We start from the raw sequence: 19693 nt of genomic DNA, 5'->3' as shown, positions 1-19693 counted from the left end.
AGATAGCCACACTTAAAGAACAGGTTTTTGTAACTGTTGATTAGGCCATATTGTTTTATTTATGTTTTACTCGTTGTCTCAACAGGCATTTTAATATACCCAAATAAAAGCTGTAGACAAACAGAAAACAGTGCAAAATACTTTTTTTTATTTTCAGTGAAACACCCTGATCATAGACAGTCAGAATTGTCCTCAAACAAGCAACATGGTGTCTGTTTAAACACACAGTAGGCCTAAAAGCATAAATACCTAATTTTATGTTACACCTTATCAAGAAAATAGGCCACATAACATATAATACTATAGAAACTGTCAATAGAGTAGGAGAACAGATATGAAATGGACATTGCATTACATTAAAACCATTTTGTTCATTTGTCTTTTCTATTTGTCTGCATTATGATGTATGGCAGTTACTTTTCTTTATTATCATGAAAGTCATTAACTCACATTTATAGGTGTTTAGGCAAAAAATGTGTGCACATGTTGAGAAGAATACAGAACAGTTTACCACTTATTACAGGGAATATTAAACATGAATCAGTAACTTAAAAGGCCGGTGTGTAGGATTTATTGGCATCTAGTGGTGAGCTTGCAGATTGCAAGCACTTTGCAAGGCCATACTTTTATAAGGCCGTCACCAGAGCCAGTGTTTGGTTTGTCCATTCTGGGGTACTGTAGAAACATGTTGGTGGACTCCATGAAAGAAGACCCACTCACTCTGTAAGCATAAAGGGTCCATTCTAAGGTGACAAAGACAACAATTCTTATTTTCAAATGATTATACACTAATGAAAACATTCTTTAATGTTATATTCTATTTCTGTAATATTTTGCCAATACATCCCTGTAAATCTGACACACTGACACACCTTTAACAATAATACATATAATCCAGGAGAACTGAAGAAAACTAAACAAAAATTAAAAAAAAAAAAGTTGTGACATTGTGTAAAATGGGAATTAAAACTGAATACAATGATTTTCAAATGCTTACAAGACGAGATATTTAATGTTTAAACTGATAAACTTTATTGTTTTTTGTAAATATACACTCATTCTGAATTTGATGCCTGCAACTCGTTGCAAAAAAGTTGTGACAAGTGCAGCAAAAGACTGAGAAAGTTGTGTAATATTAAACTAAATACCTGTTTGGAACATTCCACAAGTAAACAGGTTAATTGGTAACAGGTGATAGATCGTGATTGGCTATGAAAGGGTCATCCTCGAAAGGCTCAGTCGTTCACAAACACAAAGGGGGTGAGGTTCACCACTTTGTGAGAAAAAGCTGAAAGATAACACTTACTGAGTGCTGCTAAAAAAAAGTGATGTTACACAGTGGTAAACATGCCCCGTCCCAACATTTTTGGAACATGTTACAGCTATCAAGTTCATTACGATTAAGTTAAATCAGTTTGAACAGTAAATATCTTTTCTTCACACTGTATTTAACTGAATATAGGTCTAAAAGTTTTTTCTTATCATTAAATTTAATTTTTGTTTTCCACGATGTCTCAACTGTTTTTGGAATTGAGGTTGTACAAAATCTACAGACAACTGAAAGCTCTACTGTAAATCTCACTACATTTCACATACCGTGGTCTAGAAGCATTTATATACAATCTGTACAAATCCACTGATGAAACCTCCTCAGCACCTGTAGGTCATTTCAACACAACGTGGTAGCCATCAGTGTTTTCATCTAGGTAACGGAAAACAATCCGGTGAAAAATCATTCAACAAAATCAAGGACACAATATGATGGATGCTGAATGATAAACAGTAAGTTGTGAAATTAAAAGGTTGAAGGTAATTACCCCTTATCGTGCTGAGGATGAAGCTTGTTTCCTCCCTGAAGTTCTGCACCATCTGAAACAAATTATTTCATCACTATAAACATAAGTGTTAATATGAGCTTTTGCTAGCCTAGAAATGATGGTGGTAAATAGTCAGCTCTACAGGAGAGCTTTCTCTACATAGATTACACTTTATTTTGTTCCTGTAAAGCCCCGTCATTCATTGTTTCTTCCTTTCTGGTGGACCACTAATATATGTGGTTGGACAGATGTGGCCAATCTGGCCCTTATTTCTTCCCAGGGTGTCAACAAGAATTGTGTTTCGTCAGATTTTCCAGTGCTGGTGGAGATTGCTGAGAGTGAAGAAAACCATAACTACCTGTGCAACAGAGCAAACTGAGTAGATGTAACCCCACTATTAAATAAAAAGATCTATGTAAGATGGTCATAAAACTCCCACTGTCTTGTTTGGTCCTCAAACTCATACATGTTTAAAAGGACAACTCCATCTCTCATCTTTTCTGAGTTTTTCAAAAGAAATCTCCCGCTCAGCTGTTATCATAAAGTGGTGACATATGTTCAAATGCTGATGACCTCCCATCCCTCATCCTATGCAGTTTATTTGTAACATCATCTTGTAGAAACCTACGTCAGATCTCATGAGAAAATGTTTTTGGAAGCTCTTGGGAAGAAACATTTTGAAGCTAAAACATACATACTTTGACCAAAATTTGAATGTATGGATTTAAGTGCAAAGAAGACAAGGCTGGGTAGCTATAGAATGACATAAAAGCCACAACAAACAAAAACAATAATGGTCCTGTCCTTTGATATTATCAGAAGGTAGGCGCACTCTCTTCAGCACCAAACAGGAAGCAACAAACTGGGTAATTACTTGGGTAACGGACAAAAAAATCCCTTAAATACTGTTTCAAAGATTTCTCACTAAAATAAGAGCTGCTTGGTGGATCAGTGATACATGCCAAATTAAGACAGTGTGTCACTGTTACACGCACAGTGTGTCACTGTTACAGACACAGTGTGTAACAGTGAGTCTTTGTTTAATTTGGCATGTATCACTGATCCACCAAACAGAAATCTTTGAAAATGTTGTGTATCTCATTTCCACACACATTCCACTAAAGTAGCACAGCTAATCAAGAGAAGAAGAGTTGAGACAACCAAAATAAACACAGTTTATCTTTATGGATTATACTGATGATGAATTGACAAGATGACTGATGACATGTGATGCTCTTTATCTGATGCATGTAGGTTTGGGAACTGTTAATATGTCATGTTTTGAGTTTGGTGTGATATTTGTGAGGGGAGTGAAGGGAGTTTTAGTTTAATTCAAACAGCTAATATGTATGTTTTTTAACATTTTGTCACAACTATAGAAACACCAGATAGCCAAGGTGCTGAAGTATGATAAGTTTGATATTGACTTCTGTTAGTCATTGGTTTGATTAATGTTTTAATAATGTGTGTATTGATTACTGACAGTGGCTGATCAGGCTAATTATCAGCTATTTCCATTCTGTATCTAACAGCAGCTTTGTGTTAGTTTAAATATCACTCTCTGCTGAAAGTAAAGAACACAATGAAAAACTTTATTTTTAGATATAATATAGTGCAATATAAACTGAGCTAAATAGTGAAAGAGCTGCTTTTCATAATCATGACTGAACTGAATTCAATATAGCAGGAAATGGCACTTTCATCTGATAATTAAATTAAAATTTTGCAGCCCCACTTTTAACTATCAATAGGTGCCCATGAAGACAACATGAAGCAAGCTGAAGAAAAAATTCTCAGTAATCATCTGCTTTTCAGTACCATTGCATGGCAGCAGTCTCATACTCCAGTTATACACAAACATGTAGTTAACATTGCTCTAAATCGCAGTGCTGATACAACTGCATCAGGTGTAATACATTTCGAGTAAACGGGAGAACAGGCAGTCAAATAGTGCTCATGTGTTTCAAAGGTATGAAGAGTCAGTGACTGATAAAGGAGATGTAAGGATACCTCATCAGAGACTAAGACATGGATGCCGTTGGCTTTTTGTCTGTAGATGTGTGTAATCTGCTGTGGAGTGATGCTGTACAGCAGAGCGATCTTTTCAGACAGGTCCAACAGTGTCAGCTCCTCCAGGTACAGGGCGTGATAGACTGCAGGGAGGACAAAGGAGACAGTCTGTGACTACATTACATCACATTATTCATTTTTCCCACTGTGAATTTTATTTAGATTTTTAATTAGATTTATCTGTATGGTGACCAGTGTGTATAATTGTACTTCATTTTTAGTTTTAGTTTTAGCTGACACTGTCATAGAGGTTCTAAGTTAGTCACGTTTTAACACAAATACTTACGAGATCAATAATAAATGTATAATTAATATTACAAATTTTCAACATTATGACCTTTGTAATGATGATGATGAAAGATGTTATGGCAGTTCTGTTGTATCAGATTACATTAGATTTTACAGGTGTACCTAATAAAGTGGCCCCTGAGTGTATATACACATATAATAGGCATCATATCATGTACTTACTCTCTCCAACCCCTGGCTTGATGGGAGGTTCATGTCTGGCCTGCTGCTGACACACATAGATGGTAAGACGAGGCTGAATACACCTGAAAGACGTGAGCAGACGCTGTAGCAGCAGGTCAAACATGCAGGGATGGTTCTATTTGCCTTCTGAATTTTAAGATTTAAAAAAAATGCAAATATTTTATCAAAGTTCTCTGTGTTCATCATTCAAATGAAAACATCTGACAGTTTTATGAGGGAAATGTGTTTTTGATGGAACTGCTAATAACTCATAGACATGTGAAGCATAACCAGTAGAAGTAGTAAGTACCAGTATTTTTTGTAAAGGGGTCACAAGTCAGAAAAAGTTGGGTATCATTGGTTTAATATCTAATGCACTGTACAGTATATTTAAAGCTTATCATATGTTTTTTTTTTATGTAGATGTATCTTTCTCTGAAAAGTAACTAAAGCAGTCAGAGAAAGTAAATATTTCCCCTGAAACGCAGAAGAAAGTTTGAGTTAATTATTTTATTATTCTCTGCGCATTATTCTCTTACTATAAAGATTTTGAATTTAAGGAGGCCACAAAATGCATTTTAAGATAACAATTAATAGAAGCAGGTGTTCTGCATTATAATGCAAAACAAAATAAAACATTTTTGTTTTTATTTTCAATAAATGGGTTTTCTAAGTTGTAGACAACCAGCATGCTCGCCTGTCCTCGATGACCATCATTAACTTTTCACTGAAAAACAAAAAAATAAAAATTGCAATTATTGCCATTTCTCTGCTAATATAATCATATTCTTGTCAGACAAATAAATCCACACCATATTGAAATACTGATTGTTCCTTCAACCCTGTGATTCTTATTTATATTTTGATACTAAGAAGAATTAGGAGCTTATTTTTTTTAATCAGACAATATATGAGAACCTAATCAAATTCTAATGTTTATGCATATTTCTGAACAAAAAATATGCAGACTGTTGTTGAATAAAGTTCTTACAACTTGTTCAAAATAAAAAAATACTCAGAATTAGTGATAAACAAGGGAGATCAGCTTCTGCAAGAATTTATTTGAATATCTTTTAAAATCATATTCACACAGGGTGTAAGATGTCTGTGACAAGGCTGAGCTCAAAATGACTTTCAGTGAGAAAGAAAAGCCTAATAATGATCTGGATTTCATGCCTGAGGTGGCAAAATATATTTTCTCAAAGGTTTAACTAGTTCACAATCCGATGCAGTGATCAGAAAAGCAATTATTTGAGCTAATTCTTTTTTTAAAAAAATGTATGACTCGAAAGGCACCTATCTCATAAAGCCTCCCTTAAACCAAAAGTAGCCACTGTATGAAACACAAGTAGCCTCAACATCACCCAATTACCATCAGTATAATTGTTGTGTCCGGTTGTGATGTGACCAAGTGCTTAGAGATGTATTTTAATGTCTCACCTTCCTTTCATGGTGTTAAAGAGACGAATACCATCTGCTGGGCCGCAGATCTGGATCAGATCCTCCCTGCTCATCCTCAACAGATCACCACCTGCAACAACAGCAGAAAATCTACTCCACATCCTTCCTGCTCAAAACTATTCAAGGAATTCCCCTTTTTTCCCAGTGATTGAGTCACTCAGACATATGCCTGCTCTGTTCTACTGTGTAACTGTTCCATGGGTCAAAATATGTTGTGATTTTTACCGCCGTTACCTGAGAAGCTGGAGAACAGCCTTGAGAAAGGTGAGAACCTGTGACGGTGCAGCCACTGCTGAGTGTCCTGAGGCGAGGACGATGGCAGAAGGTGCTACATGTCAAAAAGAAGAAGAGCCCTTGAAATGAGTATAGCAGCACAGCATCCACTGTCTCCAAATAATGGCCTAAAAAGAATGAGAGAGCAACATTAACACTTTCACACTGCACTGTTCTCTGTTACTTACATCAGAGCAGCCGGGCATGAGCAGATCCCCTTGCTGGTTTGGAGAACAGTTGCTACAGAAACGTGCACATGAGGGAGAAAGAACAGATTGAGGTGATTGGTTGAGTGTTTTGTTTGTACTGCTCTGAAGCACAACTGTCTGTCCATTTCCTGATCAAAAAGAGTGTTTTTAACTCTGTTTATAGTGCACAGGTTACAAAAGTCTTCATGGTGCTGAGTAATCCTGATAAACACCCATAGAGGGAGCTATTATCACAGATTTCATTGTCTTCCATTGCCACCAAAGCAACTGAAAACCAAACAACACACTTTCACATTGTAGTCTTCACATCAAAAATCAGCTTTCTTCTTTCAGTCCACCCTGATATTTATCTTTATTTTTCCTGCAGACCTCCTCCAAATCAAATTATTTAGCTTGGCACCGAGAAAAATAGTGACATTCAGCGTGGATGCTGACTCACCCATCTGTGAAACTGCAGGATGTTGGTGAGCTGTGGTAAACTGGTGACGGAGTGCTGCTGTTGCTGCTGTGGATGGTGAGATTCAGGGCATCAGGCCAAGGAGAACACTTGAAAGAGAGAAACAAAAGAAGACGTTTGTTTGTTTTCTGATTATTCAGTTTGGCAAAGCTAATATAAAGGTAAGCTTCATTGTCACATGTACAATTATACCGAGTATTACACGCGCATGAGTATTACATGAGCAGTGGGCAAATGCTGTGCCGTGCCCAGGGAACAAATCCAGTTCTGAGCCAGTGTCTTGGTCAGGGGGAACCCAGCATACATGTTTTTGATAAACACCCAGAGGAAACCCACGCAGGCATGAAGAGAACATACAAACTCCTGTCTGAAACAGGATTTGAATCCAGGTCCTTCTAACTTTATCTTATTTCCTATAAAGTTTTTATCATGAAGCAGCAGAATCAGGGAATGCTGCATTTTTATTGGCAGTGAATTCACTGTCAAGTCCTATCCAGCTGAAAGGGAACATGAAATAGGAATAAGGCAGATATCTGAAAGTACAAACAGCGACGGAGCATGGAAACCAAATTTCAAACCAGATAAGAATAAAGATATACAGTTAAAAGCCACAAAGGTGCTGTGAGTGGAACACAGAGACTTTTAAAATCTCTCTCTCACATCAGAAAGCACAGAAAGCCTAACTTGTCTACTGGCAATGGGAAAAGGGTCAGTTGTGTATTTTAGTGTAATTTTTGTGTTAAAACAGTATAGCTTTTTTTTTATGTTATTTCAATATTTTCAGCAATGATGCAAAGTAACTAGGTAGTCCTAGGTTTACTCATGTATTGTAAAATTACTGTCAAGCACTTTACCCAGCTATAGTTATCAGACAACTGCAGTTACTGATTGATAGTTACAAATAAATATTTCACATGCAAAAACATATGATCAGTTTATAAAACATGATCCACCGTTATGGATTAAACCAACCAACAGCATAAAGTAGCTTGCTCCTCCTCCACTGGTTAAAATATTAAATTGTTGCCTCTATGTTAAAGGAATAGTTCACCCAAAAATCAAAAATACACTACATTTTTCCCTGGCCTGTAGTACTATTTATCCATCTCCATTTTTCTGTCTGTGTGTGAGATGCAGAGATTTGGAGATATTTAATTTAAAAAGGTAAATAAATAAATAAAAAACAGCGTCTCTTTCCAAAAATCATGAAATCATTACCCAGTTACACAAGATGAATGACACACCTTGTTGTGAGCAGATTCATGTAGGAACTACTTTCTTTCCGTAGTAGAATATATTGGAACTACTTTCAACTAGTAAAAAAAAAAAGAAAAGAAGTTCTGAGTGCCATTTACTCCCATTATATTGGAGAGAAAGCTGACAATCTCTACAGCAAATATCTCCAAAACTCTGCAACTCACACAAAAACAATTGATAGAGAAACAGCACTACAGGCCAGATGATGATATGTATTTTTGAATAATATTTAGGCCTAAATAATATAACACTCTGAATGAGGCCAGTCTGCTTGGTAAGTACTTTAAGCACATTTTGCCTCTTCACTTTTACTGAAACCAAACTCTAAATACAAGACTCTAATTTTAATGTAGTATTTCTGCCTTTACTGTAAAGAATCTAAGAACTTCTGTCAGCACTGCTTTTCAATGATCACATGCAGCATGTTTGCTTTTTATCCACATGAATGACAAACCAGATTAACACCACAGCAAAACCTGCTGAGTCACTTCAAATACATGATAGTGTGGAATCCCAATCATTGACAGAGCTCAGCACAGACGCAAGAACACTTTAAAAAACAGAGTGACGCCAAAGGAGCAAAACAACACATTAACATATAGTGATGTAGCACAGCTTTGAAACGTAATATCTTCACTAGAAGATGAGGCACATTATAAAACACAGAGATAGTGTGGCTTTAGTGCCGATGAGATTAGATAAACATCCAGGTGACACAAGAATTTACTACTGTGGGATCAATAAACAGCATTACAACACCACTAACTAACTGACCAAAAGAAAGCAAACAAAGGATCCTGTCAGATCCACTCCGTTATGTAATGTGGCTGCAGAGAGAGAACGGCACGCCTCACCTCTTTTAGCAGTGTGGTGTCATGGGACAGTTGATACTTTTCTCTGTCTTGAAGGGCCTTCTTATCAATCTTTTCCCTGTCTGTCTTCAGTTTGCGATCAGCTCCTTTAGGCTTCAAAAAAATAAAATAAGTAAACATTCAACATGGCATGTTTAAGAAAATTGAACAATATTGAAGACTTAAAATTATTAGAAGATACCCATCAGATTAAATTAAATTGTTGCCACCTGCTGACATTAGAAGTTGTAACTTGATATATGTTTGTATTTTATTTAACAGCTCAGATTCTCATTTTTTAAATCATCTGTTCAAAATGCATTAAAACAGAGCTGTATCTAGGCTACCAATAACATTACTTACCCAATAACTGCAATGTAAAAAAGCTTGTTTTGTTTATATTTGTTTGTTGACAGCATTACCAACCTGACATGAAGTCAATGAGGATAATGTCCTAATGACTGTCCAAAAGACCATTTTCTGTTTTATTAATTCCATTTTGCTGATAATTTGCTATTGTCAAGGTGAAATATTTGGAATGTGTCCTGGTAACTCTGTTGATAGAGCATTCAGACCATGTACTGAGGCTCCTCCTTTTCCTGTCATATCTTCAGCAGTTCTATACATTGAAGGCATAAAACCCCCGAAAATATTTTAAAATAAGAAATGTTTGGAATGTGGAATGTTTGATGTCATCATCTGACACATTATCAGTGTTTTGATTGGCTGTTGTGTGACACTAGTTTCACAAAGCTGGGAGTTTTGCAACTGTTGCTGCTGAGTTTCAGACACATTTCAAGTGCACTGCAGAGGGGTTTAAACCATGCAACTCAACTGCAACTTAGTTTCAACCGACTGAATTTGTGTTAAAGTTTGTGTGAAGTAAGTCTTAGTATGTCTTTCTATGACATAAATAAGTGGCAGTGAGCAGACAAACAGAAAACATATAGACAAGACAGTTTCTACCTTGAAGACTTTGACCTGGCAGCTGGAGGAATGGACATGCTCTATGTATTCCCCGTGTTCATTGGAGGTGAAAGTGTCCACCTGGATACGAAAGGGCACTCCTTTCTCCCCACCATGCTTCCTGGGGGTGAACTCAGTGCTGATGCAGTTGACCTGAACGGACGTGACGAAAGATTGTTAACAACTGTTGGTTCGCCATATATGTATCAACAGCTGCTCCAGACATTTGACCAGAATCTGTCTGTACCTGGATGAAAACAGAGGCGTTCTTGACAGGATCCCAGAGGAACTCAATGGTATTGAGGTGCAGAGGGTGTGAACGGGGCTCCAGTATCCCAACAGACAATGGGATATCTGCAAATAATGAGCCAGTACGTTTAAGACATCATGGGATGGCTAAGTTGACATGTAACAACATGCTAACAGCAACAACAATAATTCAGTGTTGGATTTATCATTATGGATTTATTTTACAATGTCTCTAGAAAGATGCTGCAGTTCAAGGCTGGATTACAAAACTTCTGAAAGAGATACAATTACACCAGAGCCGACACAAAGGCAACGTTATTGTTAACCTTTCCTGCAGAGCTTACTTCGGGGCTAACCCTCTTCACTTTTGCATCAGTTGGGAAATAATAGATGAGACTTTTCTTTGTTTTGAGAAGCTGCAGTGTTTATTAACTCACACACTGCAAACTGTACATTTACTGCCAGATTGACAACAGCGATGCTTTTCTTCTCTTACACTTACAGCACCATCACTCTCAGTCTGCTCCCTCGCTCTCCCTCACTTGCATACAGCACACACATAAGCTAAGCTAAGCTACGTTTATGACAGTATGGCTCAATAAAATCCAATAAAATGCAATTATTCGGTCAGTCGCAGTAAATTGCCATCCCACAGGAATATGTTACTATTTCACTGTCGTAAAAAAAAAAAACATTAACCTTGCTAGTGACATAGTTCTATGGGATGCTTTCTTTGTCTGTTGGTTTGTCCACCACTTTGGTCCCAGACTGAAATAACTCAATAACTTTTGGATGAATTGCCAGGAAATTTGGTATTTTGGGACTTTCATGGTTACCAGTGGTGGTAACCATAACAGTACAGCCTCATAGAGCTCCTAGCATGGCAACAGACTCCTAATTTTGTTGAGGACAAACTCAAAAATAATATCCAAGGATGTTTATTAAAATCTTTAACTTGGTTACGTTTTTAGTTATGAACACTTAATGTTGTAAAGAAATACCAGGAGTGTTATAGGACCAGTGTGTAAGATTTAGTGGCATGTGGCAGTGAGGTTGCAGATTGTAACCAACTGAATAACCTCCCCCTCACCCTCCCCTTCCAAACATGTAGGAGAAGCTATAGCAGCCGTGAAAGGCCCTCTCCAGAGCCAGTGTTTGGTTTGTACATTCTGGGCTACCGTGGGAATGGCGGGTCACCATGGTGGTCTCTGTGGAAGAGGACTTACGGCCTCAGTGGATATAAACGTCTCATTCCAAGGTAACAAAAACACAAAGATTCTTATTTTCAGGTGATTATATGCTAACGAAAACATACTTATGAAGATTATTGTATATTTCATTTCTGCCATATTCTGCCAAGATCCCCTAAATGTTACACACTGGACCTTAAATTGAAAAAAAATATGGGTTTTGGGGTTTCTGGTGTGGCCAGTGGATTTCAGTTAACATATATTGAGACCAGAACTTCCTCTTCTGTGTGGTGGTTATTGCTTACTTTCTAAATAGCAACTTGAGATGTGTGAATGTAGTTGGAAGCTAATCAAAACTGATAACGTCAGTGATCTTTCATCCGTGTCATATCAGTGAGCTTTGATTGGTCAGGTCATATGTAAGTACAGACAACTCACCTATATCCAGGATTCGGTCTCCAGGTCTGTTCCACCTCCATCCCTCCAGCTGCTGGTGCTCCATATACTGCAGTCGACGATCATGAAACACCACGCGCACAATGCTCTGTGAACAGGCAGGATCAGGCATTTAGGCTGGAGTACAGCTACAACTTGAGCAGGGCAGCTCGCACATGGCACAACAGCTGGACTGTTAGGCTAAGTGCGAAAAAGGCTCCCCTGATTTATTCATTAAGACACACCGAGGCAATTTCATAAGGCAAGGATAAGGAGGTGGAAATTCACAGTGAATTTCATCTCCATTCCTACCCATCATACATCAGTCATACTTAAAAAAGCATCTGCATACATCCCTGAGGAAACTGACCCACTGCCAATGAACTACATATGATTTGAGATGCAGCACCAACAGTGGCTTTTTGCCTAAAAATCAGACATCCCACATTCACCTGGATAACAAATTTAAAGATCCCATGAAATGGACAATAGAGCTTCCTGCAAAATTACTGTTCCTTGAAAACAGTGCCTCTTCAGTAGTGACCTTGTGCCACAGTGGACATGACAACTCCAGATGATAAAATCAAATCAAATTTTTCAACAATCCCAGCTTTCTACATTTCTCAAATCAAACTTTCCTTATCTCTGTAGTAAGCCCATTGGCTGACCAGTTTTATCAGGAAGGCACTAAGGAAGTATTGATACCATTTTAAGGGACCTTTAAGGACATTCTTTGATGATATTCAAGGATACAAAATTTGGCAGTTTGACATAGTCAGAATCAGATACAACTGAGATCTTGTGATCATGTAAGGTTGAAGAAAAAAGGTCAGTCTTTTGGTTCCATCCATTAATATTCCGAAGCTCAATGGAATTATTAAAAAAAGTTGCCAAACTTTGGATAATTTTGGGCTCATGTGGAAACCCTGAACATCTAAATTCTTTCAACCACATCTATTGCAGAGCAAATGGTTGGTGTTACACACTCATTGAACCACTTTGTAGTGACAAATTATACATTTTGTTTTTATATAACACAAAAAATAACTGTCATTGCTCATAGATTAGGATTTCATTAAAGGGGCACTCCACAGATTTTACAAGAAGTACGCCTACCCTGATGATGTAATGAAAATAACCCTGATAATGTCACAAGGGCTATCTTGGATTTAGTTTAAAACTTCAGTTTTTAACAGGAGGCCTTTACAAACTAGGGATGTGGGGTAGTGGGCATTTAAGAAGCAGTGAGGGTCTAATAAAGGGCACTATCAAATTATGGGAAATGCATTTTAACAAATTAAATTAACAACCTGTAAAAACATGAAGCATTGGGATATTTATGGAAGGAAGCTCATGCATGACTGAGCACCAGAACTCAAAGAGCCCTCTGGACACCAGAATGTCATGTGTTTGCATAGATGCCACCTGTCCCATTCTTGTGTCGCTGGGATGCGACTGCTAACATCACAGTCTCAAGCAATGGCAGCCTGACAACAGAGGCATGTCAAGTGGATGCACTCACACCGAAATGAAATAAAATTGCCTCTCCTTATTCTTAAGTGGGTGTGTTGACACAGGTCTTTGCAACAAATGGAGTCAGTTTTGACTCACATCTGAAATTTAGCTGGTCAGACTGTGTGCTGAAAATGAAAGTGGCATGACAGGGTGACGGACTATTAATGGATTTTACGTTACTTTATACCAATTTATTTTTCAAAATTTCAAAGAAGCATAGTGTAATAACATTAAGATAGGCAATTCTTTAAGAAAAAATCCACATAATGCAGACAAAAGTAGATTGGCGTGTTCAAATGTAACCCGTCGTCATCCCAGGTCGTCCAAAGTATTTGTCATGTCCTCTACATTTCATACAAATCCACAAAGTACCCTGTATGAGACAGGTTAGGTTTTAGAAAAAGATCAGTTCGGGTAGGTTTAGGAACCAAAAGGTACCACAACTACTTTGTTATGTTTAGGCACCAAAACCACTTGGTTAGGTTTAGGCACCAAAGGCACAAAAAATCACCAAAACTATTTAGTGAGGTTTAGAAAACCTTACCTAAATCTAACCGAGTAGTTTTGCTGCCTTTTGGTGAGGTTTAGGAAAAAATCAGTTTGGTTAGGTTTGGACATTGAAACTACTTGTTTAGGTTTAAGTACCAAAACTACTTGATTATGTTTAGGAAAAGATCATGGTTTGGGCAACTTAATGTTATGTGACAGAGTCTCCTGAGTCAAAGTCCTGTGTTTGTTGGAGCCATCAATCCACCTCATCTCTTCCATACAGGGACTTTCTTGTTTCTTATACAATGTCACCTGATGCAGATGAGTTTAAATTGAAATTACTGGAAGCCCAGTGTGTCTCACCCTGTGTGTCACTGAAAAGCATGACAAAAGGTTGGCATTTGTTGACCTGGGAATGAGAACGGGCTGGTGTATAATAAACATGTGCAGGTAAGATGAGTTGTGTGTTTGTGAGGGTTTTTTGTGAAATTTAGGAAAGAGGAAAGATAAGTTTGGGTGATAGTACCAAGCTCTCCAAGGTCAACACCCCACCACTGAAGTGGAAGGGCGGGTTGAGGGACCTGTGACAAACCAGGAAATGCATACATAAAAACAGATAAGAGAAGAAAGAGGAAGAGGTCAAATAAAAGTCAAAAAACAGACAACAAAAACAACAGTAAACACAATACCTTACACCTACCTTTACATATTTGCTGCTTATATCTGTATACTCCACTAGTTTTCTGTTAAGCATACGGATTTCGTAGGACTGACCTACATTTTAAAACATTAAAAAAAACCTGATTAAAATTGAAAAATGGGAAATCAGTCAATCAGAAAAGAGGGGCAGTGGAGATAGAAATTGAATTAAATTAGAAACTTTTTAAGCCAGATATCAAGGCCAGCCACTACAAAACTTTAATGTATCTCCATCCTGATTAAATATGATACATTAACTTTGATATCACAAGAAAATGTAATTTAAGTAGCCAGTAAGGGACACTATGACTCTATCATGTTTTTCATCATAGTAACACAACTACGCTAAGGACTCTGATCGCAATTAACTTCTAATCAATACATGCCATCTTTACATAGCAATGTAATTGTTGGCCAGAAGTTGCATATGACAGCAAGCTTAATTATATTGTGTTTTTACTCCAACCAAATTACTGTACAGCAGATAAGCAAGGCAAACTTGTAGATAAACAAAGCACAAATAAAAAATGTCACTGTTCAACAAGAGGGACAGAAACGATCAGAAGGTTCCAGTGGAAGAGGATGATGTGAAGTAGAAGGTAAAGTAAGTATTTCAAAGGAGAAAAGGCAAAGAAACAAAGAAAGGAGGATGAATTAGATTAGAAGATGGAAGTCAGATAAATTTACACACATGTAGGAGCTCATGTTGCACAGACAGCTCAGTAATCTATAGTTTATTATTGTATCATCGTAATGCCTTTCAAATCTTACCCTGTTACTTCAGTAAGTTAGAAACTGAAAAAGATTAAAAGGCTGAAAGTCTAGTTTGTACTGTATGTGTGAATATTAACAAGGGTCTACTAAAGACAGAGCTGTGGAAGCACAAAAAGGCCATAATAATTTTAATTTTATGAGCAAGCTGATTACCTAAATATGTAAATTACTGAATAGTTATGTTTGTTATGTTGAAATTATGTTTAAATTTAAACACAACTAAATTCACTGCTTTGAAATGTTTCACTTTCCATCACGTTCAGTGGGTCACAAACTGAGTCAAATGATGATCAAGTCAGGTTAAAAAAGTAAATTGGATTAAATAGTTAAATTCACACCATTGCACTAACTGATCGAGCCTGAATGCGATCAATCAGACCTCTGTCCTCTCACGTCCTGTCATTCACACGATCCGAACAAAAAAAAGGTTTAGATAAATGAGCGTAAATCTTGGTAACTAGATGTTTTTTTTATTAGTTTTTTATTTATTTGTTGATTTGGAATTCAAAACACACAAATCCAGATAGTTAATATTAAAATTTAAACTGTCAAACGCATCTATGTTTCAATATAAGTATGGTTTGAATTTAGATCTGCAACAATCAATGAACAGAAAGTAAATCTTGTATTTTCTTAATTGATTAAACCTTTGTAATTTTTTAAGAAAAAATGCCAAACAGCTTTTCATTGCAGCTCGTCCTCTCCAGAAGAGCAGGCATGTAGGTCGTCTGTACAACACTTTATTATGACTCAAATGTGCATTTACTGTTAGGTGGCGCCCTCTAGTGGTCGTAGTAATTATGACAGGAAAAGTATGAGGAGGTTAGGATGGATGGATGAGTCAAACATACACTTTCACTCAGAAGGCTGCAGTTCATGTCCTTAAGTTGACCTAAGTAAAGTTTAAAGTTAATTAACATTTGTTATGGACATAAAACACTTATTTTATCCCCAACCATGAGCTTTCCTCAAAAAAAAACAAGTAGTTTTGGTACCTAAATCCAACCAAACTGTTGCCATTTCTCAACGGTAACCATGTTTAACGTCATGTGACTTAAGTCATGTACTTAAGTCATGTCAACCTCATTTTTCTTCATCATATGAAAGTAAATTTAAAATTTTAACATTTAGGCTTTTTGTTAGATAAAAGCAGCAAACTGAAGATATTACTGTAGCCTATGAGAAATTATGAATGACATTTTTTCTTTTAACATTCCAACTAAATGATTAATCCAGAAAATAATTAGCAGATTGATTGATAATTTTGGAGTGAAGAAAGACATTAAACACGCTTCAACTGACCTATCGGGAGCTCTCAAGGGTGAGATAATCTCGTGACAGGAAAGACTTTTATTTTATTTTTTATTTCACCTTTAACAACAAGTTAAGAGCAATGGCTTGACTTGAAAAATATGTCCAGGCGACAAAGTTTTCAGTCATTTAATAAAAGTTTCTTGCCTTAGTATGTGTGCTCCAGTATGTCTGGACCTATTTTCCAGAGATTTTCTGTGACATGAACATTTTGGAGCATGTTTCTTATTAAAATTATAATTATTATAGTAGCTTTTTTGCTTCCATGCAACCAGACAATTTCATTTGACATCAAACATGAAATCCAGAGCTGCAGCTAGAGAATAGAGGAATCTATCCAGGTTTGTTCATTATTCTGTTGTAAAATAGAACTCATCTGGCAATTAAACTGTTATTTGAACAGATCCAGATGATTGTGCTCACAAGTATATCCTTCCTGGCTTTTGGTTTTGAGAGACAGGAGTGTAGACTGTATTAGATGCAGGGAGTGTGTAATTTAAATTAATTCAAGTGAACAAGATTAAGCCAAATCCTGAGAACCCTGATTTATAATGGCTTTGAAATTCTGCATCAGTGTTAATCTAACCCTGCCGCTGCTGGAATTACATGTGACAAAATGAGCTCCAGTCCATGTAGTCAGTGTGGACATTCAACGGGCAGGACAGATAGCTACCTTGGTTGAGATAAGTGAGACTCTCCTCCTGCTGTTTCACAGCCGGCGAGGTGGATGCACACAGAATATACTGGAATGGGCTCCTCCTGGCACCATTTTCAGCCATAAGCCTCGCTTCTTCGTTTTTCAAGAAAGGTGCCAAGGCCTCTCTGAAAGAGACCAGAGGGAAAGAAGAGGCGCTGAGTATGGGGATGATAAAGTTCTGTCTTCTCTTTTATCTAATCATTTAATCATAAGAACAAAGGTGCAAGAGGTTGATCTTACAAAATACAGTGTACTCATCTAGCTCAGTTCATTTTAAGTGTATTAGTTTGAAAAAGAGAAAAGAAGTAGTTGAAATTATCAATATTTTTAGTCTAAATGTGGAGTTTGAATGCAATGCTTATTTAAAATTTTAATTTCACATTGTAGTTTAATGTGAATAATAATAAAAAAAATACTTAAATGTGCTCCTGGAGGCAGAATTACTGCAAATCTGCACATTTTCAAAATAAATTTTAAGTCATACAAACACCTCTACTTCTCTCATAATAGCACTGCTTTGCACTGAGTCTTTGATTTAACCTGCATAACTGCAACTGATAGCCCGCAATCCACAAGTTTCTGAAGCTTCTCAGCAAGGCTTGTGCTTTACCTAATGTAACTAGCAGAGTGCTGGTGGTAGGACTCAGGCTGGGAATGGCAGAACAGCATATTTTCCAGTGCGGTGTCTTCTTGTGTCCCAGGACCACTGCAGGGGAAGACGTGGAGACAGACGGGAGCTAGTTTAGCGCCTGTTGGTTTCCTCAGGTTTCAGATCAGAGAGGTTTGCAGCCAGACCTCATGGCCTGCCTCTTATATTGTCCTGGTGATGTCATCAGGACTCCCATTAGCATACCTTGGATGACCTTTGAGAGGCGGACTGTGCAGGCACACCTCCCACCACCAATGTCTAGCTGGGTTGATGCATTAGTAGCAGCTTCACTTGACCAGTTGTTGACACTGATAACAGTATGGCCGTAGACTTTAAACTTAGTTAATGATGCTTGGGGAGAAAATTTTGGAAAACAAACATGAGAACTGCCACAGGTTTGGAGGAACAAAAAAGAGGAGCAAATAGCATTCAAATGAATGGTAATAAACATAATTATCTTTGTGTGGTACAAGTCTGTGAAAAGCATCAGCATATCTGTGATATTTCAAATTCTACAAATCAAAACAGTCAAATGACAGTAGTTTTAACTTTTATGGCAGCTAATATCATGCTAACAAAATAACAGTGATGGAGGGATGTCTGGATGCTAAATGAAACACAATGCCAGTAATATCTTGCTTAACATCAGGTAGTGTAATCCCAACATGCATATTTAATTTCAACATGTGCTCAAAAGCTAATCGAGGATGTGTTGAGTTCAAACCCCTTTAGCAGCTGTTGTCCAGTCTCTTCAGAGTATCCTCAAAAGGACCAGAGATTAGCAGCAGGTCATCTGATCTGACAGTCTGCTCAGGTTAATGTTTATACAGAGCAGCTAAGCACACCTCAGCGCTCGGATGCATGTTCTCGTAAATGGATGAACAACTGGGCGATATTGCTGCCAGTACCCGTGTGGAAGTCACCGGACAAGGTTCAACCTGCACGGGGAAGAAAATGGGGTAGACACACAAGCTGTGATTGATTCTTTAAGTCTAATACAAGGTTAAAGGGATAGTTTGGATCATTTGAAGAGGGCTTGTATGAGATACTTATCCATAGTCAGTGTATTACCTGCTGTAGGTGGCGGTCAACACACCCCCAGTTTGGAGAAGCATCAGGAGTACTGGTGAAGGAAGCTAAGAGATGTACTGCTGTGGACAGGGTCAACTGCAAAACTTAAAAAAAAAAAAAAAAAAAAAAAAACTCGACATAATTTTAAGCCAGGGCTAGAAAACTTTACTGCTAAATTCTTGAACATGGCTTCCATTGCTTGAATAAGGAGACTTAAGACTAGCCACATGCAAAATTTAGAAGAAAAGGCACTGGACCTTAGATGTACTTCACAAAATATTAAATATTTTTGTACAACTTTTCTTTTATTCGGTGTATAGACTACACATTTTTACAGTTACATAATATCACCTTAGGCCAACAATGATAAATGAAAGAAGATTAAGAGAAGCCACATGCAGCTCTGCAGCTGCAGCCTGCAGACCCCTGGTTTCAGAGTATGCTATACTTAGAATAGTTTCATCACTTTACCTTGACTTTACAGAATATTCTAATGAAAAACTTAAGTTTTTCACGCCAAATATCATTCTCTCCACAGCAGCCACACTTCTTTGGAAAAATAGTAATTTTAGCTTGTGAGCTTTGCTGGTCTACCGTGGCTTCAACTGATTAGTTTGTGTTATTGTTCGACTTTAGTGAATCCAAACTTAACTTTTGAAACATCAAAGTCAAACAACAACACAAACTAAGAGATCAAGGCAGCGGTAGACCAGCAACTCTGGTGTCATGTGAGGTAAAATGACTGATTTCACCAATAGAATCTGGTTTAGAGAGAAAGAGAA

The 19693-nt window shown here is 37.3% G+C and overlaps 1 protein-coding gene across 1 annotated transcript; it reads right to left on the bottom strand.

Annotated features, from left to right (window-relative positions):
- Window positions 1-1424: 1424 nt before the first annotated feature.
- On the bottom strand, window positions 1425-18013 carry tfcp2l1 (transcription factor CP2-like 1). Its single transcript, XM_084724525.1, has 15 exons — window positions 17802-18013; window positions 17168-17316; window positions 14411-14484; window positions 11710-11815; window positions 10080-10186; window positions 9833-9985; window positions 8870-8980; window positions 6741-6847; window positions 6281-6332; window positions 6054-6147; window positions 5799-5889; window positions 4359-4441; window positions 3828-3970; window positions 1818-1869; window positions 1425-1702 (listed from the first exon to the last, which is right to left on the bottom strand). The coding sequence occupies exons 1-15, from the start codon at window positions 17858-17860 to the stop codon at window positions 1665-1667; spliced, it is 1419 nt and encodes a 472-aa protein (XP_084580651.1). The 5' UTR covers window positions 17861-18013; the 3' UTR covers window positions 1425-1664.
- Window positions 18014-19693: the final 1680 nt, after the last annotated feature.

Source organism: Lutjanus erythropterus, chromosome 8, assembly GCF_056507025.1.
Source record: "Lutjanus erythropterus isolate fLutEry1 chromosome 8, fLutEry1.hap2, whole genome shotgun sequence".
Classification (NCBI taxonomy): domain Eukaryota; kingdom Metazoa; phylum Chordata; class Actinopteri; order Lutjaniformes; family Lutjanidae; genus Lutjanus; species Lutjanus erythropterus.
This window is presented reverse-complemented; position numbering and strand designations above follow the sequence as displayed.

What these genes read in the sequence shown, in the direction of transcription:
- tfcp2l1 (XM_084724525.1), bottom strand. Translation starts at nt 17,860, where the DNA reads ATGCTGTTCTGCCATTCCCAGCCTGAGTCCTACCACCAGCACTCTGCT. An exon ending in TAAGCAGCAAATATGTAAAG is followed by an intron (nt 11,816 to 14,410) that starts GTAGGTGTAAGG and finishes GCCTGTTCACAG; the next exon opens with AGCATTGTGCGCGTGGTGTT. An exon ending in TCATGCCCGGCTGCTCTGAT is followed by an intron (nt 6,148 to 6,280) that starts GTAAGTAACAGA and finishes TTTGACATGTAG; the next exon opens with CACCTTCTGCCATCGTCCTC.